Source organism: Capricornis sumatraensis, chromosome 1, assembly GCF_032405125.1.
Source record: "Capricornis sumatraensis isolate serow.1 chromosome 1, serow.2, whole genome shotgun sequence".
NCBI lineage: Eukaryota > Metazoa > Chordata > Mammalia > Artiodactyla > Bovidae > Capricornis > Capricornis sumatraensis.
The window spans coordinates 175,523,152-175,549,749 of NC_091069.1; the positions used below are offsets into that span (position 1 = coordinate 175,523,152).

The window sequence follows — 26,598 nt, forward strand, 5'->3', positions numbered from 1 at the left end:
CATATGAATTGTGAAATTTTTTGTTTTAGTTCTGTGAAAAATGCCATTGGTAATTTGATAGGGATAGCATTGAATCTGTAGATTGCATTTGGTAGTATAGTCATTTTCACAATTGATTCTTCCTACTCAGGAACATGGAATATCTCTCTGTCTGTTTATGTCTTTCATTAGTGTCTTATAATTTTCTGTGTACAGTTCTTTTGTCTCCTTAGGTAGGTTTATTCCTAGATATTTAATTCTTTTTGTTCCACTGGTGAATGGGATTGATTCCTTAATTTCTCTTTCTGAATTTTCATTGTTAATATATAGAAATGCAAGTGATTTCTGTGTATTGATTTTGTATCCTACAACTTTGCTAAATTCACTGATTAGCTCTAGTAATTTTCTGATACTATCTTTAGGGTTTTCTATGTATAGTATCATGTCATCTGCAAACAGTGAGAGCTTTACTTCTTCTTTTCTGATCTGGATTCCTTTTATTTCTTTTTCTTCTCTGATTGCTCTACCTAGGACTTCCACAACTGTATTGAATAATAGTGGTGAAAGTGGACACCCTTGTCTTGTTCCTGATCTTAGGGGGAATGCTTTCAGTTTTTGACCATTGAGAATAATGTTTGCTGTAGGCTTATCATATATGGCCTTTCCTATGTTGAGGTAGGTTCCTTCTGTGCCCATATTTTGAAGAGTTACAGTCATAAATGGGTGGTGAATTTTGTCAAAGGCTTTTTCTGCATCTATTGAGATTATCATATGATTTTTATCTTTCAGTTTGTTAATATGGTGTATCACATTGATTGATTTGTGTATATTAAAGAATCCTTGCATTCCTGGAATAAACCCAACTTGGTCATGATGTATGAGCTTTTTGATGTGTTGCTGAATTCTGTTAGCTAAAATTCTGTTGAAGAGTTTTGCATCCATGTTCATCAGTGATATTGGCCTGTAGTTTTCTTTTTTTGTGTTGTTTTTATCTGGTTTTGGTATCAGGGTGATGGCCTCATCGAATGAGTTTGGGAATGTTCCTTCCTCTGCAATTTTTTGAGTTTTCAAAGGATAGGCATTAGCTATTCTCTAAATGTTTGATGGAATTCCCTTGTGAAGCCATCTGGTCCTCGGCTTTTGTTTTTTGGGAGATTTTTAATCACGGCTTCAATTTCACTGCTTGTAATTGGGTTGTTCATAATTTCTATATCTTTCTGGTTCAGTCTTGGAAGATTGAACTTTTCTAAGAATCTGTCCATTTAAAAGATTATCTTCTTACTACTGATTTCTAATTTAATTACCATGTGGTTAGAGAATTTGGTCTATGTGATACTGATTCCCTGATTTTTGTTGGGACTCGCTTTATGAGTAGTATATGGTCAATTTTCATAAGAAGTTCCATGTCTTCCTTCAGTTCAGTTCAGTTTAGTCGCTCAGTCGTGTCCGACTCTTTGCGACCCCATGAATTGCAGCACGCCAGGCCTCCCTGTCCATCACCAACTCCCAAAGTTCACTCAGACTCACATCCATTGAGTCAGTGATGCCATCCAGCCATCTCATCCTCTGTCGTCCCCTTCTCCTCCTGCCCGCAATCCCTCCCAGCATCAGAGACTTTTCCAATGAATCAACTCTTAGCATGAGGTGGCCAAAGTACTGGAGTTTCAGCTTTAGCATCATTCCTTCCAAAGAAATCCCAGGACTAATCTCTTTTAGAGTGGACTGGTTGGATCTCCTTGCAGTCCAAGGGACTCTCAAGAGTCTTCTCCAACACCACAGTTCAAAAGCATCAATTCTTCGGTGCTCAGCTTTCTTCACAGTCCAACTCTCACATCCACCCATGACCACTGGAAAAATCATAGCCTTGACTAGAAGAATGTATAATCACTAATTGTTGGGTTCAAGTGTCTCTCTTTTTCTCTCTCCCCTTTAGTTAGAAAAATGTGTTCTCAAAAATGAAAGGATAAAAATATGACTTTTAACAGAATAGTGAAAAATAGTGTATCACATGTCTCACAAAATAGTTGATGATAAGGGAAAAAAAGGGGTTCATGCCTGTGATACATTGGTCTCCAGGTGGTCTAAGTGAGAGAATGTGAGTAGGTCTTACAAGTCACCCCCCTCCTGTGATGTGTAAATAAGAGAGCACCCACTAGCAATGGGCCATTGGTATCATCTCCATCTCTAACTGACATTTCTCAATGAAGCATAAAATTTCCTAAGTGGTTGTGACAGAGGTTGTGGAGAGAGCAAAAATGTTCGTTATTCTCGTTTTCCTAGGCAGGCGTCACAGTGTAAATCGCTGCCTTTTGTTACAGCTCCTTTCATCAAAATCCAGCTTTAGCTCTGCTTCCTGATCTTCTTCATGTAGGTAGCCAGACAGAAAAACAGGAGGGAGAGCCAGTGGAAGTCTACATGGTAATGAATGATGATGATGCTTCTTGAGTAGTACAGTCCTCTGGATACTATGCAGATATTATACAAAAGTTATTTAATCTAATCCTTACAACACCATGAGGTAGTGTTTGAGTTAAGTAAAGTCGCTCAGTCGTGTCCGACTCTTTGCGACCCCATGGACTGTAGCCTATCAGGCTCCTCCGTCCGTGGGATTTTCCAGGCAAGTATGCTGGAGTGGATTGCCATTTCCTTCTCCAGGGGAGCTTCCCGACCTAGGAATCGAACTGGGGTCTCCTGCATTGCGGGCAGACGCTTTACCGTCTGAGCCACCGGGGAAGTGTAGATTTCCAATAAAAGAAACTCAAGCTCAGAAGGTTAAGTAACTTTTTCAAGATCCCACAACTAGTAAGTATATAGCCAGGATTCAAACCCTGGGTACCTGACTTTAAGCTTGTGTTTGTTTTACTAATATATGCTGTTTCACATCACAGCAATTTTTGTCAAAAATAAATTTTGGTAATTGAAATCTAGTTTGCTCCATGATACTGAAGTTTGTGAAGCTATATATGACCCCCCAGGGCTTCATGGTGGATCAGCAGTAAAGAATCTGCCTGCAATGCAGGAGATGTGGGTTCAATCCCTGGGTTGGGAAGATCCCCTGGAGAAGGAAATGGCAACCCACTCCAGTATTCTTGCCTGGAAAATCCCATGGACAGAGGAGCCCAGCGGGCTATAGTCCATGGGGTCACAAGAGTCAGATACGACTTAGTGACTAAACCACTACCACACTATGAGCCCCAATAATAAGCAGAACAAATCCCCATCTGGTTCTAAATGAAACCGGCTCAGTCCTGTGGATGTACCAGTTAAGTCCTCCCTGAAGCCTGTATTTGCTGTTGATAGTCTTAGGCTAAGGCACGTTTTTCTCTTGAAAGATGGATGTTTTGATATTTCTTAAGGAGAGATCAATTTTCTGATCTGTTCAAAGCAATCAATTTTTTAAAAAGTTCGTCTCCATTAGCCTGAAGATTTTCCTCTCTCCCAAGTATAGTCTTCATATTTTTAGATCTTTAAAATGCTGTTATGTTAACAGAGTGGAAATAAGACATGTAGATACTTACATGAGACACAAAATATATCTGTGCCACTGTGCCAGGGTCATATACATGAGTCAGCTTTCTCCATCACACATAAACCTAGAATTCTAGGTCTATATGGCTATCTTGTTAGAAATGGCTCTTCAGTAACTATTACAAAAAAGAAATATCTTCACTCCAATAGCTCATTCACAGAAGTAAAGAGCACTTGAGCATGGCATACTTTACCAGAAATAAACTATACAGGCACCATTGCAGCTTAAAGAAGCTGAAGAGTTATCCCCTGGGAATGCTACCTGGTTACAGGATCCAAAAAAGCAGCAGTATAGCCTATAGAGTTGGACTATAAAGAAAGCTGAGCATGAAAGAATTGATGCTTTTGAACTGTGCTGTTGGAAAGGACTCTTGAGAGTCCCTTGGACTGCAAGGAGATCAAACCAGTCCATCCTAAAAGAAATCAGTCCTGAATATTCATTGGAAGGACTGATGCTGAAGTTGAAACTCCAATACTTTGGCCACCTGATATGAAGAACTGACTCATTTGAAAAGAGCCTGATGCTGGGAAAGATTGAAGGCAGGAGGAGAAGGGGACGACAGAGGATGAGATGATTGGATGGCATCACTGACACAGGACCCTTGTGAGAATATATAAATGCTAGATACCGAGGACCCCTGTTCTCTTATCAATCAGGCTTCCAGAGGTGGAAAACCAAGGCTTCACGTTCTTGCCAGAAAGTTGGAGGATCTTTCTCTGCAAAATTTGACCAACTCAAGAGGAAAGATTTAAAGATACTGACTTTGAAGTTTCCCCCAACTGAACAGTCCATGCAGTTCACCATACAGTGAGAGTCAAGTTGACAGCCTCCATCCACAAACTCAGAGCTTCCAAACAACTTCCTAGTCCTCAGTTGTTAGAATGAACCAATTTATGATGCTGGCCAAGATGGAGTAAGCGCCTTGTGGCCTTTTCTCTCACTGACTACACTAGCATCTCTGGATGAAATACAAACAGCAACTATTTGAGCTTCCTGAAAAGTTAAGAACAGGGAGATTGGGGAGGGAGGTAATACCTGAAAAATACATAGACAGTGGCAGTGAGTTTTCTGGGATTTGAGGTTTTTTTTTCTCTCTTTGATCTCCTAGCTTTGACCCAAGGGTGGACCAAATCAGGGAACTGTCGTGCATGCCCAGAGAGCAAAATCTCTGAGAGAAACCCATCTTTATGGCCAAAAAACAGGAAGAGAGCAATGAGATCCCTATTTTCACCTTTTTCTTCTTTCTTTTACTCTTTACCCCCAAGGGTATTCGTGTGGAAGTATATGATGATGCAGAGGCTAAAATTCTGATGGAATCCAATATTTCTGGCCAGCAAAACTATAGAAAAGGTCTTTGAGCTAAAGAAAGTAAGAGAAATCTCAGTGAAAAGAGAATTAAATATTTTTATAAGAATCATATGCAAAGGGTTAGGAATAATAATGCTATGGGCCTTAACAGTTAACATTATCATTCACACTAGAAGTTAGAAGGCAACAGAATAATTCCTTCAAATTTTTTTCAACATAGAATTATACCCAGCTAACCTAACCACCCCATTCCAGTACTCTTGCCTGGAAAATCCCATGGACGGAGGAGCCTGGTGGGCTGCAGTCCATGGGGTCACTGAGAGTTGGACACAACTCAGTGACTTCACTTTCACTTTTCACTTCCATGCCTTGGAGAAGAAAATGGCAACCCACTCCAGTGTTCTTGCCTGGAGAATCCCAGGGACGGCGGAGCATGGTGGGCTGCCATTTATGGGGTCACACAGAGTCGGACACGACTGAAGCAACTTAGCAGCAGCAGCAGCAACCTAACAATCAATTATAAGTGTAGAATAAGCATATTTTAGATATGTAAATATCAAACAACTTATTTCCCATGCACTCTTTGTCAGAAATTATTAAAGAATGCATTTTACTACAAACATGAAAAATTGTCTTATTTTACTAGAGGTTCAACTGTGACCAGCACTTCACATAGTTGCAATAATGGAAAAACTGAATATTGATTATAATATAATTCTCTTGGAAGGACAGGGAATAGGAAAAGTGGTTATGTAGTAGAGACAAAGGAAGGAAAGAGGCTAAAATCTCATCTTCCATAGTGGGATGTCAACAGATAATAACTAAAATTGAAAAATCAAGAAGTAGTCATACAAAACATACTATACTTAGTGCCATAGAAGAAAATATCTGAAAAATCAGCAAAATATATTAAACTGCTTTTGTGGGAAGAAAAATGGTGATGAATGGAGAATGAGACATTACTGCTTTTGATGACAAACTTTGCTAAAGCTAATGACTTTTTAAACCATAAGGATGCATAACATTGATAAACACAAAATATATTTTAAAACTTAAGGTAGCAATACTGTGACATAACCACCAATCCAGATCTCTCTTCAGCAATCAATTGTTTTCCTGCATTTAAAGTCCTCTGGAAGGAGTGACCTATAGGAAGCAAACGAGAGAGTGCTGTTAAAACCCAGGATGGCAACTTATTACTTGATAATGTAAAACAGAACTGCCAGTTTGGCCAAATACTTGCTCACTATGCCAAGATTGATGTCTGGCATGTAATAGGCATTCAATTAATATTTGTCTAATACTTGCTTTGTTAATTAGGGCCTTCTCTTCTTTGGGGAAAATTTATAGTGAAAAAAGTTATTATCAGGAAGTTGCTTAGTGAACACAGAGCCAGGTTAAGGAGTCAACTGGACAGTCTTAGTGGTGGCCATGATATCTGATGCATTCATTTCCGCTAGATGAGTGGACTGCCCTAGGACTTCTCACTCCCCTACTCTTGGGTTAGGGCCCCTCACGGACAGATTCTGAATGTTGCTGCCTTGTCACCTCTTCAACATTCCCTCTCTCTCTTTCCATTGCCAACCAGTTTCTCCTTCTGTATTACTTTCTTACTACCTTCCATGGAGTGGTGGTGATATATTTTTAAATGTCCTTGTCAAACTAGAGATGCAAACTTAATATTTATGTGAGAAATAGCATGCACTTAAAACACTCCAGGAAAACAAAACAAAACAAAAAAATGGGCAGGAGATAGGTAAAGAAGAGATGAAAGTTTGGCAAAGTGTTGACAATTGTTGATACCGGCTGCTGGGTACATAGAAGATCTGTTACACTCTTCTCTCTACTTTTGTATATATAGGAAATTTTCTGTAACAAAAGGATAAGAAATATAAAATAAGATGAAAAAAATTGCCTCTTTAGAAAATGTTTTGAAATTATCGTAGAGCGAATTCCTCCTTCTTTCATATTCTCACTGTCGTATTTTATAGAAATATACTCTGTTCAGGAAACTGAACTTGTAGTTGATGTTCATTGACTAAAAATATTATTTAGTTTTTTGCATCTTGGAGAACCCTCAAATGCTAAGAAAGGAAAGATAATATTATAGTTAACAATTCTGAATGATAATGTTATAGTTAAAAAATGCAAAAAAAAAAGTAGATTTCTATAATAATAAAATGTTACTGTCTAACCACTTATAAAACTTCTCACATCCTTGAATAAAATGATACCTAGTTGATTGAGGAATCTTGGCAAAACACTTTCTCCCTTTTGTTTTCCAGAGGCCGGTTCTCCATAGTAAAGAAGTGCATTCACAAAGCTACTCGCAAAGATGTCGCTGTGAAATTTGTTAGCAAAAAAATGAAGAAAAAGGAGCAGGCTGCCCACGAGGCTGCCCTGCTTCAGCACCTGCAGCACCCCCAGTACATCACTCTCCATGACACCTATGAGTCCCCCACTTCCTACATCCTCATTTTGGAACTGTAAGTACCAGTATCATCTCTTGAACGCAGTCCCCAGCTGTTTGGCTTATTTTCTTGCTCACAATGTAAATGGCAGTTACATTTCATACAATGCCTCTAGCTTACAAAATGTTGTATGTAACATGCACTCTCCCCTCCATTGTATAAAAATGTGATTCCCATTTTATAGGTCAGAAAATCAGAGATAAGGAAGTTCATTAAAAGTAGCTCCTTAAAACTAGGAAATGGAGAAGCTGGGACTTGAACCCACATCTGTCTCACTCCAGTTTTCATCTTCTATCTCTTATGGGCTCTTGGGCTGGACAGGAGTCTAGGAAAAGCTTATTGGCAAGGGGCTCACTGACGGGTGAAATTGAAATGAAAAAGAAGAGTTTGTGCGTCTGTCTACTGCTATCAGTTCAGTTCAGTTCAGTCGCTCAGTCGTGTCCGACTCTTTGCGACCCCATGAATCGCAGCACGCCAGGCCTCCCTGTCCATCACCAACTCCCGGGGTTTACTCAAACTCATGTCCATCGAGTCGGTAATGACATCCAGCCATCTCATCCTCTGTCGTCCCCTTCTCTTGTCCCCAATCCCTCCCAGCATCAGAGTCTTTTCCAATGAGTCAACTCTTCGCATGAGATGGCCAAAGTACTGGAGTTTCAGCTTTAGCATCAGTCCATCCAATGAACACCCAGGACTAATCTCCTTTAGAATGGACTGGTTGGATCTCCTTGCAGTCCAAGGGACTCTCAAGAGTCTTCTCCAACACCACAGTTCAAAAGCATCAATTCGGTGCTCAGCTTTCTTCACAGTCCAACTCTCACATCCATACATGACCACTGGAAAAGCCATAGCCTTGACCAGACCGACCTTTGTTGGCAAAGTAATGTCTCTGCTTTTGAATATGCTATCTAGGTTGGTCATAACTTTCCTTCCAAGGAGTAAGCATCTTTTAATTTCATGGCTGCAATCACCATCTGCAGTGATTTTGGAGCCCAGAAAAATAAAGGCTGACACTGTTTCCACTGTTTCCCCATCTATTTGCCATGAAGTGATGGGACCAGATGCCATGATCTTAGTTTTCTGAATGTTGAGCTTTAAGCCAACTTTTTCACTCTCCTCTTTCACTTTCATCAAGAGGCTCTTTACTTCCTCTTCACTTTCTGCCATAAGGGTGGTGTCATCTACATATCTGAGGTTATTGATATTTCTCCTGGCAATCTTGATTCTAGTCTGTGCTTCGTCCAGCCCAGCATTTCTCATGATGTACTCTGCATAGAAGTTAAATAAGCAGGGTGACAATATACAGCCTTGACGTACTCCTTTTCCTGTTTGGAACCAGTCTGTTGTTCCATGTCCAGTTCTGTTGCTTCCTGACCTGCATATAGGTTTCTCAAGAGACAGGTCAGGTGGTCTGGTATTCCCATCTCTTACAGAATTTTCCACAGTTTATTGTGATCCACACAGTCAAAGGCTTTGGCATAGTCAATATAGCAGAAATAGATGTTTTTCTGGAACTCTCTTGCTTTTTCCATGATCCAGCAGATGTTGGCAATTTGATCTCTGGTTCCTCTGCCTTTTCTAAAAACAGCTCGAACATCAGGGAGTTCATAGTTCACGTACTGCTGAAGCCTGGTTTGGAGAATTTTGAGTATTACTCTACTAGCGTGTGAGATGAGTACAGTTGTGCGGTAGTTTGAGCATTCTTTGGCATTGCCTTTCTTTGGGATTAGAATGAAAACTGACCTTTGCCAGTCCTGTGGCCACTGCTGAGTTTTCCAAATTTGCTGGCATATTGAGTGCAGCACTTTCACAGCATCATCTTTCAGGATTTGAAATAGCTCAACCGGAATGCCATCACCTCCACTAGCTTTGTTCGTAGTGATGCTTTCTAAAGCCCACTTGACTTCACATTCCAGGATGTCTGGCTCTAGATGAGTGATCACACTATCATGATTATCATGAAGATCTTTTTTGTACAGTTCTTCTGTGTATTCTTGCCACCTCTTCTTCATATCTTCTGCTTCTGTTAGGTCCATACCATTTCTGTCTTTTATCGAGCCCATCTTTGCATGAAATGTTCCCTTGGTATCTCTAATTTTCTTGAAGAGATCTCTAGTCTTTTCCATTCTGTTTTTTTCCTCTATTTCTTTGATCGCTGAGGAAGGCTTTCTTATCTCTTCTTGCTATTCTTTGGAACTCTGCATTCAGATGCTTATATCTTTCCTTTTCTCCTTTGCTTTTTGCTTCTCTTCTTTTCACAGCTATTTGTAAGCCCTCCCCAGACAGCCAGTTTGCTTTTTTGCATTTCTTTTTCTTGGGGATGGTCTTGATCCCTGTCTCTTGTACCATGTCATGAACCTCATTCCATAGTTCATCAGGCACTCTATCTATCAGATCCCTTAAATCTATTTCTCACTTCCACTGTATAATCATAAGGGATTTGATTTAGGTCATACCTGAATGATCTAGTGGTTTTCCCTACTTTCTTCAATTTAAATCTGAATTTGGCAATAAGGAGTTCATGATCCAAGCCACGGTTAGCTACCAGTCTTGTTTTTGCTGACTGTATAGAGCTTCTCCATCTTTGGCTGCAAAGAATATAATCAATCTGATTTCGGTGTTGACCATCTGGTGATGTCCATGTATAGAGTCTTCTCTTGTGTTGTTGGAAGAGGGTGTTTGCTATGACCAGTGCGTTCTCTTGGCAAAACTCTATTAGCCTTTGCCCTGCTTCATTCCGTATTCCAAGGCCAAATTTGCCTGTTACTCCAGGTGTTTCTTGACTTCCTACTGTTGCATTCCAGTCCCCTATAATGCAAAGGACATCTTTTTTGGGTGTTAGTTCTAAAAGGTCTTGTAGGTCTTCATAGAACCGTTCAACTTCAGCTTCTTCAGTGTTACTGGTTGGGGCATAGACTTGGATTACTGTGATATTGAGTGGTTTGCTTTGGAAACGAACAGAGATCATTCTGTCGTTTTTGAGATTGCATCCAAGTACTGCATTTCAGACTGTCTTGTTGACCATGCTGGCTACTCCATTTCTTCTGAGGGATTCCTGCCCTCAGTAGTAGATATAATGGTCATCTGAGTTAAATTCACCCATTCCAGTCCATTTTAGTTCACTGATTCCTAGAATTTTGACGTCACTCTTGCCATCTCCTGTTTTACCACTTCCAATTTGCCTTGATTTGTGGACCTAACATTCCAGGTTCCTATACAATATTGCTCTTTACAGCATCGTACCTTGCTTCTATCATCAATCATATCCACAATTGGGTGTTGTTTCTGCTTTGGCCCCATCCCTTCATTCTTTCTGGAGTTGTTTCTCCACTGATCTCCCGTAGCTTATTGGGCACCTACCGACCTGGGGAGTTCCTCTTTCAGTATCCTATCATTTTTCCTTTTCATACTGTTCATGGGGTTCTCACGGCAAGAATACTGAAGTGGTTTGCCATTCCCTTCTCCAGTGGACCACATTCTGTCAGATCTTTCCACCATGACCTGCCTGTCCTTGGTGGCCCCACACGGTGTAGCTTAGTTTCATTGAGTTAGACAAGGCTGTGGTCTGTGTGATCAGATTGGCTAGTTTTCTGTGATTATGGTTGCAGTGTGTCTGCGCTCTGATGCCCTCTCGCAAATTACATTGGTCCTGGGGTATCTCTTCACGGCTGCTCCGGCAAAGCACAGCCCTGCTCCTTACCTTGGACGAGGGGTGTCTCCTCAGGGCCGCCCCTCCTGACCTTGAACGTGGAGTGCCTCCTCTTGGCCCTCCTGCGCCTGCACAGCCGCCGCTCCTTGGACATGGGGTTGCTCCTCTCATCTATTGATATAGCATCCCCAGTCTACCCCCAAGAAAGTCCTTGCAGGGTAGAATCTTACTTTCAAAACCTTCCACTCATTCCAGACTTCCTCTCATTTCAGACCTTCAAAAACTTCCACTCATTCCAGTATGTATCCCTGCGTACTTGGGGCTACATACTGGGTCCCAGAAAAGAGCAAGAAGATCACATCTTTCCCACTCCTTCCCCAAGCTAAGAACACAGATCATGCCCTGTAGTTTAGAGAAATCTTACAGAGGCCCAAGAGGACAGTCTTTTCGGAAGTATGGATCCCTCATAGAAATGTCTGATTGGTGTGATGAGGCCCTGGGCCTGGAGAGAAGACAGACATTTATACTGGAGACCAGTACTTTGTGTGGCTCCACATGTACCTGTGTTCAGAGAAGCACCTCCATTTACAGCTTTCAACTGTGATTTAGGCCTTTGAGCCTGTCAAGCAAGCAGGAGAAGAAAACAAGCTGGTGGGAAGGAACAAGCTAGAGAAGAGAATGGGAACTTGGCAGGAGGACGTCAGCTGTGCTCAAAAGTAGCTTCGGATTCTGGCTCAGGCTCCTCTGCCTGGGCCTTTCCCAGTGGTCCTCAATGGCCCAGTGCACATTAGAGGACAGCCGCCTGACATCTGGTCACTCCCTGCTAAAGAGGGCACAGGGTACCTGAAGATAGTTGCCATTCATCGCACAGTTGCTATTGCTACCAGTTATGCTTTAATGCCTCAGTGTCTCACTTGATCCATCAACAGTCCTCATAGATGAAACAGGGATTTTTATTGTTGTTGTTACTCTCACTTTAAAGATGAGGAAAGCAAAACAGAGAGTTTAAATGACTTGTTCCAAGTCCCCAGCCTGTGTGTAGCAGAACCAGGATTCAAGTCTAGGTTTGGCTGGCTCCTCGTACCAGGTTCTCAGGCATAGTTTTTGAAGTTGGATAGTTGCCCAGGAGGAGTAGGATTCAAGAAGGGATTGTGAATGTCAAGGTCAAATTTTGCCTACTTGCTACTCTTCCCCAACTAAAAGCTGACAAAGGAAAAGCAATTTGCAAAACACATGTGAGGCTCCTTGCTGCTGCTGCTGCTGCTAAGTCGCTTCAGTCATGTCTGACTCCTAGCGACCTCATGGACTGCAGCCTACCAGGCTCCTCCATCCATGGGATTTTCCAGGCAAGAGTACTAGAGTTGGGTGCCATCGCCTTCTCTGGAGGCTCCTTGAAGCCATCAGATTCCAGTTACTCAGATAGTTGCAAGATCTCTCTCTGTCTCCTTCCTTTCTCTATTTTGCAATCTAACCTCTCTTAAAGGCATGTCAGACTTCCTTGTGAGCAATTTCAATGCACAGAGTCTGCCGGGCTACAGTCCATAGCATTGCAGAGTTGGACACAACTGAGGCGACTTAGCAGGCATTCACAATGTGTCTTAAGAGTATACAGATGTTTTCCCTGAAGCATGCATCTCTCTCTTATCTATCCATCTATTTCTATCTCTTTCTATCTCCTCCATATCTATTTGTCTATCTTTTTAATATAAGTTCTGAACATTGTGCTAACTTTGGACTCTAAAAGGCACATGTCTTGCAACACTGATTTTCATTTATAATAGGGAATAGGAGAAATAGTAGCAATCTTACAGATTTCTGTGTGTGCTATTCTTTTGTTTTCTTTGCAAACATATTTCCTTTGCCTTTTCTTCCCTTTTTCAGGATGGACGATGGCCGACTCTTGGACTACCTTATGAATCATGATGAGCTGATGGAAGAAAAAGTAGCTTTCTACATTCGAGACATCATGGAAGCCCTGCAGTACCTTCATAACTGCAGAGTTGCACATTTGGACATAAAGGTAATAAGGAATAGCAACCCTAGCAGAGAAATGGTTAAGTTCAACCTGCCAGTCATTGCCGTTGAGGAATATAAATTCTCATTTTATTTTATTTTCTTGCATTAGAATCCCTATGAATATTAAACACAAAACGGGTTGTCACACAATTTGTGTGTTATTATTGAATTAATGAGAACACATCAGAGTCACATAATATCTGGGCTAAGAGAAGGTAGGTAGGCTTTAACCACTTTGTCTGACTTTATAGAAGGAATCACTAAATGTTCCTGTCTTTTTCTAAAAGAAGCCCCTGTTCCCCCAAATAAATAATTTACTCTCTCAGTGCAGAAGGGCTAGTTAAAAAGACAGGATTTTCCGTGTCAACCAACCTCTCTGAAGTACCATCCAGCCTCAGAGTCTAGCTCAGTTTGAAGCATAGGGAACATCCTGCACACTACAGGCTTTATCAAAGAATAGCAGAACCATGTTGGAGTGGCTGGAGTCCTACAGGTAGTCAAAACAGAGCTGAACTTGCCTTCTTTCCTCCCCACCTCCTTGGATCTCCGCAGCCTGAAAACCTGCTCATTGACCTACGGATTCCAGTGCCTCGAGTGAAGCTCATTGACTTGGAGGACGCTGTCCAGATCTCAGGTCACTTCCATATCCACCACCTGCTGGGGAACCCCGAGTTTGCTGCCCCAGAAGTGATCCAGGGCATCCCTGTATCCCTGGGCACCGACATCTGGAGCATCGGGGTTTTGACATACGTCATGCTGAGTGGGGTCTCCCCCTTCTTGGATGAGAGCAAGGAGGAGACGTGTATCAATGTGTGCAGGGTGGACTTCAGCTTCCCCCACGAGTACTTCTGCGGTGTGAGCAATGCTGCCAGAGATTTCATCAATGTGATCCTACAGGAAGACTTTCGGAGGCGGCCCACGGCAGCCACCTGCCTGCAGCATCCGTGGCTGCAGCCCCACAATGGCAGCTACTCCAAGATCCCCTTGGACACCTCCCGCTTGGCGTGCTTCATCGAGCGCCGCAAGCATCAGAATGATGTGCGCCCCATTCCCAACGTCAAGAGCTACATTGTCAATCGGCTAAACCAAGGCACGTAGCCATCTCCCAGCCCTCGTGGTTTCACATGGAAGTGCAGTGTGAACCAAAGCAAGACTGAATGTGTCTGTAAATAATTCTGTCCATCATTCACTCCATGTGGTCCTCTGGATTGAGAGATGTACCTCTTAAACCTCCTCATTGGTTTGTCAAGGTCTGAGCAGCAGTGAAATCATCCTAAATCCAGGGACTTTCTAGAAGGTCGTTCAGAAGAGATACAGATGTACAGAGTCACGAAAAGTATTCAGAAGAGAGGCAGAGATAACAGGAATAGCTGTTATGAAATTTTAACTGTGTTCCAAAATGAGTGGTTAACTTGGCAAAACATAAGATCACTGAAGAAAGTATCAAGGTTCCTGCCTTTGCTGAAATTTTAAGCAAGAAGTTCTATTTAACAGAGATGTCATGTATGTCAACTGTACTGGTTTAGATTACTTACATATAGTTTCTTAATAGGATACATGTACACATACAGTAAAAATATATCGCATTCAACTTTCAGAGTTTTATAATATAGAGATATATATGAAATCAACCTTAAGTAACTTTGAGTGCTCCAGTTAAGACAGTAATTTATGTACCGAAGCATTACATTGTTTTGACTAAGCACAATTAGATGACAGGTTTGGTTTTTTTAAGAACATTTTATAAATCTTATATAGAACTCTTTTACCAGAACCTGTGCATTAAGAGAAAGCAATGTTACCCTTTTGCAATCTGTGAGTGAGAAGATTTTTCTCTCAGTCACAGGTATTTGACTAACCTAGGTTCTGTTTATGAAATGCTATCCCCAGATTCACTGGCAGCTCAGAGTTCATCTGGCAGGAAAGCCTGCCAGGGAATAAGTCCAAATACAGCATGAGTTGTGGGGCTATTTTTTATGTCTACACTTCATTTGAAATAGGTAACGAATAAAACAGGTTCATGCAAAAGTGCAAACAGAAACCTTTCCTGCAGTTCCTGTGAACAACGTAACAACACTTTCTGATGTCTTCTGCAGCTGTAGAATGCAGTCCTCAGAAAGTTAGCCTGCTTTATTTCTAACCCCTTGTAGAAATGAAGGGGTGCTTACCAAAAGGAAGCAGCCATATAGGCCTTTCAAAGGCCTGGTCCCAAGTTCTTTTTGAAGCCATGGAATAAAATCTGATACGTCATCCTAACAGAGCATTGAGTTTTAACTGCAATTGCAGTATCTATCACTGCTCAGCCACTAATATTTCCCTGGACTAAAAGGACTAATTGCATTTTGAGGCCGACACTGCTTTCTGGTATATATTCTCCACACAAGATGGTTATGAACTGCCTTTTTTTCCACTGGTGGAAAAAAAAAATTAAACCTGGGCATTTCATGGTCTCTTTCTTTCTTTCTTTTTCCTCGGTTTTTGGGAGATTTGTTTTTGTGTTTTGTACATGAGCCATCCTTTGTTTCCTAGAATGTGTTTTTTAAATTACTCTTTTGCAAATGCTATTTTAAAAAATATAACTTAAGTGTTTGCTCAAATCAGGTTTAATGGCATTGCTTCTCTCTTATAAAAAGCCTGAAAAAATTAAAATCATGCAGCACAGAAGTGCAAGCAGAGAGTTTATGAAGGATAAATAGAACTATAAACCTATCTTAATGAAGAAGAATGACAGAAACTAAGCCTGAACTTTAATATATAAAATACTTATTCCTGCAGTGGAAATGTAGAATTAAAAATACTCATCATTCTTTTCCATTGACTTCAAAGTCAACTTCTTCATCTGTGTTCCACCTCATCCCATTTAAGATTATAGACTAATAAATTAGTAAAAAGTACAAGCAATAAGACTAGATAGCACTTATGTATTTTCAGGATTAACCAAATAAGTGGAAACTGATTCTGACTGTATTTGTTTCCTAGTTTTCAAATGGCCCTGGGCCACGCAGGCTACTTTCTCAGAGCTCTCTAACCCTTCATATTCTTCATTTAAACCCATAGTTCTATAACTATACTATATGATACAATATTTTGAAATTTAAAACAAGTTTACTAAAAACTCTTTTAGTAAACATGTCTTTATTATAAGACACAACATAAAAGAAGAAAGCCTGGTCCCTTGGGCTCATCATGGGATAAATACAGGCACTGAGGATTACGAATATCTGTACAGTATGGCTTGGCAAGTTATGTTCCATCCACTGTGGACGATAACTAAAAAGCCCCCTGCTGAATCTTTATGAGTTTTTATGACCATGTAGGAAACAAGCTGAGTTTTTGCTTGAGAAGGATAATGGTGTCCAGACTGCACAGGACAGCATTAATGAAACTGTGCTGTTGGGAGGGCAAGAGTGTTAGAGCCAAAGCAGTTATAACAGCTTTCACATCAGAGCTGGGATGGGCCAAATGGAAGGCAAGCATGATTCTGTTAACTGGAGCCAAAGTACAATCATTAGAATAGAATGAATTTAATAGAGGCCCCAAGAGAAAGGATATATATTTTATATGGTTTGATAACTGAAGAAAGCTAACAGGGAGACATCCTATCTTCAAAGCTCCTGGTCCTTCCCAATGAGAATAAGTTGATTGTGTTCCTGGTTTGGGAATTCTCTTTAGCAAGTTGGAAATAAGGAATCCCAGAAGATGGGGCTGGGAAATATACTCTAGTTGCTCTGTGGGCAACTGTGGTGAGGGATGAAGGATTAGGAACCACTTTCTTGTACCTATTTTGGCAGAGAGATTTATTACTTTGTGGTAGAGAAGAGGGGAGAGATGAGAAAATAGTCCCCTCTAATTATGGTAATTTTTGCAATCAAAACTTAACTAGGAATCAGTAAGAATGAACTTCCAGTTGAAATGGGAAAAATAAATATTGGTTAAAGTCACAAGTTTCTTGCTTGGCTTATATCCATTATATAGGGTTTTGGGGTTTTTTTTTTGTTTTATAAGGATGGGATGCAGAAAGAAGGAAAAGATCAGGGACAACCCACAATAAGTTTTTAAAGGTATACATAGTAATTTACTACACCTTTTACATTGGTTTCAAATTAAACAGATTTATATCCACGTACAGCTGAACGTGAGAAAATGTTTAAGAAAAAAAATTGTAACGTTGGAGGTGTCCTTCAGGTCTCTCACAGCCATAAACACTCTTGGGGGGAACAGAGGAAGCAGAGGAAAAGCTGGCTGCACCGCTTTGTGGTTCACAAGTCTTTATAAATAGTAGTGCCTTTCAGAGGGGAGGATGGGAGATAAAGAAGTTCATTGTATTTAGACTGACTGATATTGCAGCATTTTTTCTTTAAAATATCTTTTAAATGAAACCATCTGAACATAGGGTGAGCCCAGGAATTCTTGAGTTTCAACTTCAGCTGTTCCTGATTCGTCCTTTCTTACAGAAAGTCTTTGTTTTTTTTCTGCCCCAAATATCCCCATTGTGAAAATGGGAGTTGGGGGAAGGAGGGAGGAATTAATCTCATAGGAATGTGGGGAAAATACCTTAGTTGGGATGTCTAGAAAATACTTTGATTTTTTAAAAAGTGCTACACACTGCCAGTGCTAAGAATTTTATTGATGGTAACTTTGAACATTCCAAGATTTCAATATTCATGTCTTTAGATACCATTTACAAACTTATGAGATTAAATTCTGTAAGTTGATTTTAATTGGAAGTACTAGGTGCTCTTTGTCTGAATGTTATTTGATCTTAGCCTATAATTTCAATCATTTAAAAGCTTATTTACAGAAAAAGGTTAGGAGAGCTGATGAAGTGTTTGTCAATAAACTGTTTTCTCGAGTATGTCTTATGGCAGAAGCACAGAGTAAGATGCCCTCCAAAGCAACCACGACTCTCTTCTCAAGCTATATGCTCTAGAAAAAAATTGACAGAGAAAAGTCCAAACAGCCACTTTCCTCACTGGGAGGACAGAGATGAGAATAAAATGTTTTCTGATATCACAACTCATTTCTTTAGAATCTCACAGATTTCTATAGTAAGAGGCAAATTAAATGCACAGGTGTAGAAATGAACTGTTAGTTTTTGGAGGGAAAACTTTGATCTTTTTCTCTGTTTTAAGATAATTAGATGTCCTGGAAGTGGCATATTTGTTTTTCCACAGTCTCCATGATTTAGTGCTGGTGAGTCAGTTGTTACTTTTTTCTTGCCTTGTGGAAGAGCATGGACATTGAGATTTGTGAGACTACGAAGGGGCAAATGTGTTATACACTAGATGCTGGTTATTTCTGTATCTTAAGTAAAACTTTGTCCCATAAATCTGATAGAGGAGGAAATATTTCAAACATAAGGGTCTTCATAGTAGGGAAAAAGTGCAAACTCACCACATGCTTGTTCAGTTTTGAGAAATGTGGGGCTTATGTATTTCCCTCCCGTGTAGCATCTCTGTGGAGTCTGGGTTAGGCGACCACAGTACGTGAGCTTTCAGTGGGTTTATTAGCATTACAGTTTTCTTAACTATTTAAAATCTAGGGATCATTTGGAAATGAATAACTAAACTCAAGGTGGGGTTAGAAGAGATAAGATTTACCCATTCTCTACTAAGAAAAGGGAACTACTATGTTAATATACATTTTCTAAAAACTAAAAGGTTCTTTGTTTCATTAATTCTAGAGGGTTAAAAACAGCTGAAATTTGTCCATAGCATTAGATATCTTTAATAGAGAATATTATTCATGTGAGAAATATATACAAAAATAGTAGAACACAGGCCATATTTTCTATGAAAGACATTTCTTCCTCATTTTCAATACATGTAGAAGTTAGAGGAGAGGAAAAAACAATTACTCTAAGACAGATTTTCATCTTTAAGGGACATTTATGAAAAGATTGAAATCAATACTCATGGGCTATTGTGTTTCCTGTTAGCCTATTTGCTGGGAGATTCTAAACTGTGGTCAGATTCTGTTTTTATTCAGATGAACAAGATTAACTGCTTATTCAGCTAACTGTTATTTTGGATAGTGAGGATGGCTGAAGAAATGGAAGAGTGCAAATGAATTTACTAGCTGAGGAATAGCTAGCGTAAGAGTTACATCAATGCCCGACTTCCGTCAAGAAATGAAGCCACATCTTGGAGTATTATGGGGACTGTTACTATGATCTCAAAGACTGTGGTTATGAATTTGAAGGTAGCAAAACATACATCTTCTCTTACTAACTTAAGCCATATATGTCATCTCTATGATTGATTTTTTTTGACCCCGGTGCTTTTACTTTTGTTTCTGCCGGACTTTGGCCTACTCTATGGGGAAGGTGAGTAAGTCAAAATAGTAGTCAGGACAAATGTGAAGACTGTGAAAAAACTAAACGTGTTCTTCAGAACGAGATCCTAGTCAGAGAACAGTAGTGATCAGAGTGCAAACTGTTGGAAAATATGGATATATGTACATCTGTACATGTATATAGTGTATAATATGTATGTATATGTTATTGCTCATATGCAGAAATCTATCCATTTGAAGACAGCCCAGGTGGATCAGTTTTCTAGTTGAAAACCATTTAGGGCCATTCAAAACCATTAGGGCTGATGGGTAGAGTTAGAGTCTACTCACTAGGGATTTATTTGCTATCTTTTGAAGCTACAAAGCCAAACGAACAAAGCTTGAAACATAATGGGACCATCATTGAGGTTATTGTTTGCCTGGAGTCAGAAGACTCTTTATATTTGAATATGTGACAGTTGGTTTGCAAATCTTATTGGCACCTCTTGGTTTTGAGTGATTCCTCCCCACCAAGTCTTTTGAGAGTCTGGGGGTGGGCTTCTCTGGCCATTCAGATAAAAGGCCTTATCCATAAGTGGACAGGTTTCCCCATAGGGACCATTACACATATACATATAAGTACATACTTCCATCAGGCTTGTAACAATTGATTTAAAATCACTCCACAGTATTGATAAATAGCTCTATATTTTCAAGGTGCAGAAGAATTCCACAGCCTTAATTATTTCAGTGTCTTGCTGGTCTGCCTTAAGTGTATCTTCTGGGTTTTTGGTTGTTTCATTATTTTTAAAGTTTTCTGCAGTTGTTCATTTTGTATGCACACAATGTCGTTTTGTAAAGGTAGGTTGTAAATATTTTATTTGTAAGTCAAAATCACTCATGTGTAATGTTGTAAAGTGATGACTTGCTGTCTTGTTATTATCATTACAGTAAATGTTCTAAGTTATGGATGAAGCTTCAAAATGTACATCTCAAGTTATGCATTCCTATAAATATACTATATTAAAGATTATTTCTGGTGGTCTTTTGTTTTCTTTCGAATTAAAATGTCCGGTAAAAGAAAAGAGTAATTTTTTTTTGTTCTTCCTCCAAATATATGAAAGCCTTTGACAAGATGAAAATATTGCGCTTTTATTAAAACACATTTTGCCCAGCATTTTGGAAAGAAAAGAACAATTTTATAGCCTGAAGAAATACTCTAAGGCATTTCTCTATCTAAAAATGCCAAATAAGTGTCAGTGTGTGTTGTTAACTTCATTCTGGTGTTTCATTTGGCAACTTTGTTAGAAAATTGTTAAGCCATATGGGATGGATCTCACAAGTTTACACAATATATTGTGGACTCCAGGAGTCTGGATTAGACTGTGCAGACGTAATGAGGCTTTGAAAGAGCCTCTGTGTGCCACCCAAATGCAAATGAAACTAATTCATAGTATATTGTCAATTAACTAGTGTGTGTTAAAATTAATACTGTAAAGGAAAATCTTATTTAAAGTGGAGGGAGGAAGCCCTGACGGAGGAGCTCTGTCGCACACACAAGCACATACCACCCTGTGCACCTTATTTTACATCCCTGGGTAAGAAGAGGTTTACTTAACTTCCTTAGCATGGGGATGGAAGGTTTTTTCCCTTGCTCAGCAACAATGCAGCCAATGAAAAGCAACCAAGAAACTGTCAGCCCATAAGAAGCTGTCACCAACCTGAACTCTTGATTTACTCCAAAGAACTTTCCTTCAAAGCAAACCCTCCCAACTTCTGGGGCATCTTCATAAAGTTGCATTCCTCTCCTTTCTTCTCCAGGATTGCTTATGGTTTGCCACAGTTTCCATGCTGATAATGCAATTCCTCTGCCATTCCCAAGTAAAACTCATTTTGCTGGTACAGTAACTGGCCATTTTATTCTTTAGGTTGATATGTATTAGGGATTGAAGTATTATGATTAGTTTATTTTGCAAACAAGAATAAAAATATCTTAAAGTTTGGTTTCTATTTCATCAAGATTTTATTGCATTTATTTGAAACGAGAACTGTCAAAAGCATGGGCTCCTTCACGCTGGCTGGTCATCTTGTCTTCACAGAAAACACAGACATACATAAAGAAAATTAAACAGAAATAAGAATCAATTTCAGTTCAGCTCAGTCGTGTCCGACTCTTTGCAACCCCATGGACTGCAGCATGCCAGGCCTCCCTGTCCATCACCAACTCCCAGATCTTACTCAAACTCATGTCCATCGAGTCGGTGATGCCATCCAACCATCTTATCCTCTGTCATCCCCTTCTCCCGCCTTCAATCCTTCCCAGCATCAGCAGCTTTTCCAATAAGCCAGTTCTTCAAATGAGTCAGAATCAATTTGATGAGTAACAATTATGAGCCTTACGATTTTAACGGTATCTTTAAAGTATTGCCATCTACCCATAATGGGAATTTCCTCTAAGGAACTGATTTGTGAATACAAAATATGCTTAGATTTTCAGACTGGCTGGCATGATATTCCTCCTGGATAACCTTGATACCAAAGTGTAAATTCATCTTCCTCGTTACTTGGGACCCGGAGCCGCGCGCAGCCAGCTACCCCGCCCAGTCGCCGGAAAAAGGGCCGGAAGAGGCGGGACTTCTCAGGTGGCGTCATCGGGCGCCGCGGCAAGCGAGGTTTGGAGTTTGGAGTGAACTGGAAGAGCGGGACGATGGCGGCGGCTGATGCCCCTTTGGGGTCTTTGGTAACGGGTCTGTACGACGTGCAGGCTTTTAAGTTTGGGAACTTCGTGCTGAAGAGTGGGCTCTCTTCCCCTGTGTACATCGATCTGCGGGGCATCGTGTCTCGACCGCGTATTCTGAGTCAGGTACCTACCGGGGAAAGGAAAGGAGAGGGTTTCGTGGCGTGAATGGGGACCAGGAGGAGTGGGGTGACAGAAGTTGGGCTCTGGGTGAGATCAAAAGAGCCAAGCAGGAAGGCCGACCCTGCTTCGGCTTGGGGGAGTTGGTTTGCGAAACCCAGAGACCAGGAACTGTTCGGCTCTTTAGGATCTAGAGGGCAGCCTGCTCGTAGACTCGCTTGGCTTTGACACGTGCTTTGCAGCCGAGTCAGGGAACCCAGTTTGGGGCTTTGGCTCTCACAGAAGTAGTTGGAGGAGTTCTGCGTATTCAACTTCGTGAAAATGGGACGGGGAGGAAATGGTGGGTGAGGGAAGAATTTTGTAGCTGCTTAAATACTTGGAAAGGCTCTTGCTAGGAAAAGGGGATTCGATTTTGGACTTTGTGGCCAGGAGCAAGAACTAAGGCCAGAGGGTGGACATTTCATGGAAGCAGTTCTTTGGTGAATAAAAGGGAAAAGCTGTGTAGAAGTTAAGAGATTTCTAGCACAATGCTTCTCAAACTCTGAGTATATATGAATCACCTGGAATTTTGTTTAAATGGGTAATCTGATTGACTGATTGAGTACATCTGAGGGAAGATGGGAGATTGTGCTTTCCTCACAAGCTGCCGACCAAAGCTGCAGATCACAGTGTAAGTAGAAGGGTCTAAATGTGCTGTTTAAATTCCTTGCCGCTTGCGAGTATTCACCATTATGGGTTGCTGTTGTTGTTTGGTTGCGCTAGGTCTTCGTTGCTGCCCGTGGTCTTTCTCTAGTTGTGGTCACCGGGGACTATTCTGTGCCTGGGCTTCTCGCTGCTGCGGATTCTCCTGTGGAGCTCAGGCTCTAAGCACTCTGACCTCAGTAGTTGTGGCACATGGGCTTAGTTGCTCTGGGGCATGTATGATCTTCCCGGACCAGGCGTTGAACTCCTGTCCCGTGCATTGGCAGGCGCATTCTTAACCACTGGGCCACCAGGGAAGTCCCGGGAATTTTTAAATTTGGTCACATGTGACTAGTGGCTACCTTATTGAACAGTGAAGATGTAGAACCTTGGCATTGTCACAGAAGTTCTGTCTGGAAGACATGTGTAAAGCTTTCTCCACCACTAAGGGTTTCTGTTCACCCCTTGTGAACCTCACTCTGTGAGGTTATTACAAAAAGGACTGAAGCACTAGTTGAAGTGGGTTAGAATGTTCTTGCCATCCAGAATCTTGCTATGGTGCATCTCATCAGTGCTGAGAAAGTGAATGATTAGGGATCTTATTTTGAAAAATTGGTTTATTTTTGAAGAAGTCATCAGTTTACAGATGACCAAAAATTATTTTTTGATACTAGATGTTGAGGTTTGTGTGTATGTGTGTGTTATTTTGGATAGTTAACACAGAAGGAGCTCAAAACACTGAGAGTTCTGGCTATAACAGAACTCTTTCATGTCTGCTTATGTATGTAAATAGGATTTCTTATTATTTGCACACCTAAGACGCAATAGAACTTGCACTGAACTCTGACTTCCTAGTAGTAATAGTCAGTTATACTAGATACATAAATTAATTGCCAGGGTCAGGTACTACTATTCCTGTCACTAAGCAATGCATTTTCAAAATAATATGTTTTATGCTTCTATCAAATTTGCAGATTATGTTTTAATTCATTTTATGATCATAACAATTGTAATAACATAGAAGTTTTAACATTTAGAGACTTACGGTCATGGGAAATTTTAAAAATTTAAACAATTTAAAATTTCAGTTTACATACATTTTTGTTTTGGAGAAGTATCATAGAATGATCAGTAGAAGTTTTTCAAGCATAAATGTATATTGCATTGGAATAAAATTCTCTGGAGATAATGAAATGAGACTATAAGTTCAAGAAAGTGTAAATTTTTCCAGGTTTCATAGTTAAGCATTTTCATGTTGTAGTTTGTTTTGTTTCTGGCTCCCTGAAGTCTTAATAGTGATATCCAGGATCTTTAGTTGCCTTACCCCACCCCCATCCCGCTTCCCGCACATTGGGAATGCAGAGTCTTAGCCACTGGACCAATAGGGAAGTCTCTCTCTTTTTTTTTTTTAAAGCAGATGTTGCTTATCAAATCAATATGGCATTTGGATCATATTGTGTTCACTTAAAAGAATGATGTAACAGTTCTAGGATAATATGTTGATTTTTTCAGTACTCCAGAAGTTACATTTTTTGCTGCTTAAAAATATTCATAAATTTTTCAAATCTTTAGAAATACAGGAACAAAAAAATTTGAACACCTCGGATATAGGTCACTTAGTAATTCTTCACTTTTCTTAAAATAAGATGGTGTTGGGTGGGAGTATGCATTGTAGTGTTACAATGTGATGATTTTTGTGGGGAAAGATTATCAACTAGTGGCTCTGTATTTATGAGAACTTTCAAAAACACTTTGGTATATAGTCTTTTGTTAATTTTTTAAAAATTGAGATATAATTGACAGATAACATTACATTTGTTTCAGGTGTATGTAATGACTGTAGATATTGCATAATCATTGCCACAGTAAGTGTAGTTAACATAACTGTGATTTTTTTCTTGTGCTGGGAACTTCAAAGATCTCTCAGCAACCTCCAAATATGCAAAGCAGTATCATGAGCTATGATCACTATGCTGCATATTATAATACATTTCCATGACTTACTTATTTTATGATTGGAAGTTTGTACCTTTTGAATTCCTTCACCCATTTTGCCTCTCCCCTGCTCTGCCTCTGGCAGCCACCAATCAGTTCTTTATATCTATGATTTATCTTTGTGTTTATAAGACTCCACATATAAATAAGATCATGAGGTATTTGCCTTTCTCCATCTATTTCACTTAGCATCATGCCCTTGAAGTCCCTTAATGCCCTTAAATGTTGAGCCAATGGCGATGTATTACCTTTGTCTTGGCTGAATGATATTCCACTGTGTGTGTGTACATACCACATTCTCTTTATCCATTTGTTCATTGATGGTTGTTTTGCAATTTAGGTTGTTTCCACATCTTGGCTATTGTAAAGAATGCTCCAGTGAACGTGGGGGTGCAGACATCTTTTTAAGGTAGTGTTTTCATTTCCCTTAGGTAAATATGCAGAAGTGGACTTGCTGGATGACATGGGAGTTCTGGTTTTAACTTTTTGAGGAACCTCCATATTACTTTCCACAGTGGCTGCACCAATTATCATTCCCACCATAAATGCAGAAGGGTTCCATTTCCTTTGCATCTTCACCAAAACGTATTATTTCTTGCTCTTTTGGTAATAGCCATTTGATATCTCAGTGTGGTTTTGATTTGCATTTCCCTGATTATTAGTGATTTTGAGCATCTTTTCATACGCTTCTGGGCTATTTGTGTGTCTTGTTTGGAAAAAATGTCTATTCAGATCCTCTGCTCATTTTTTTGATCAGATCATTTTTATTGAGCTCTGTGAATTCTTTATTTTAGATACTAATCCCTTTTCAGAAATATAATTTTCAAATATCTTCTGCTGTTCAGAAGGGTACTTTTTGGGGGGAGGGGGTGTTGCTGATGGCTCCCTTTGTTCTGTGGAAGCTCTTCAGTTTGATATAGTCCCATTTGTTTAATTTTATTTTTGTTGTCTTTGCCTTTGAAGTGAGATCCAAAGAAATGTCACCAAGAGTAATGTCAGGGAGTAACACCAGCTGTGTGTTATTCTAGGAGTTTTATGTTTTCAGGTCTTACATTCAAGTTTAATCCATTTTGAGTTAATTTTTATGTATGGTGTATTATAGTGGTCCAGTTTCATTCTTTTGCATGTTGCTGTCCTGTTTTACCAACAGTGTGTTATTAAAGAGACTGTCCTTTCCCGTTGTGCATTCTTGGCTCCTTTCTCGTAAGTTAATTGAAATATGTGCTTGGGTTTATTTTTAGGCTCTCTATTCTGTTCTGTTGATCTGTTTATTTGTTTTTATGCCAATTAGTTTTGACCACAATAGCTTTATTAATATAGCTTAAATCAAGGAGTATGAAGTCTCCACCTTTATTTTTCTTTCTCGAGGTTGCTTTGGCTATTTGGGTGGCAGAAAGTGAAGAGGAACTAAAAAGCCTCTTGATAAAAGTGAAAGGGGAGTGAAAAGGTTGGCTTAAAGCTCGACTTTCAGAAAACTAAGATAACGGCATCTGGTCCCATCACTTCATGACAAATGGATGTGAAAACAGTGTCAGCCTTTATTTTTGGGGGCTCCAAAATCACTGCAGATGGTGATTGCAGCCATGAAATTAAAAGACGCTTACTCCTTGGAAGGAAAGTTATGACCAACCTAGACAGCATATTCAAAAGCAGAGACATTACTTTGCCAACAAAGGTCGGTCTGGTCAAGGCTATGGTTTTTCCAGTGGTCATGTATGGATGTGAGAGTTGGACTGTGAAGAAAGCTGAGCACTGAAGAATTGATGCTTTTGAACTGTGGTGGTGGAGAAGACTCTTGAGAGTCCCTTGGACTGCAAGGAGATCCAACCAGTCCATCCTA

General features: G+C 40.1%; 2 protein-coding genes across 4 annotated transcripts in view; both read left to right on the forward strand.

The window, feature by feature from the left end:
- Positions 1 to 14,050, forward strand: part of KALRN (kalirin RhoGEF kinase) — a 694,704-nt gene extending 680,654 nt beyond the window's left edge. For all 3 annotated transcript variants that reach the window (XM_068966221.1, XM_068966292.1, XM_068966655.1), the window contains 3 exons: positions 7,102 to 7,302; positions 12,818 to 12,956; positions 13,505 to 14,050. In XM_068966221.1, the coding sequence (XP_068822322.1) occupies positions 7,102 to 7,302; positions 12,818 to 12,956; positions 13,505 to 14,050 (886 nt within the window). The remainder of the gene's footprint in view (positions 1 to 7,101; positions 7,303 to 12,817; positions 12,957 to 13,504) is intronic.
- Positions 14,051 to 21,901: 7,851 nt separating this feature from the next.
- Positions 21,902 to 26,598, forward strand: part of UMPS (uridine monophosphate synthetase) — a 45,557-nt gene continuing 40,860 nt past the window's right edge. The window contains exon 1 of the mRNA XM_068975154.1: positions 21,902 to 22,088. Coding sequence (XP_068831255.1) covers positions 21,933 to 22,088 — 156 coding nt within the window. The 5' untranslated portion in view covers positions 21,902 to 21,932. The remainder of the gene's footprint in view (positions 22,089 to 26,598) is intronic.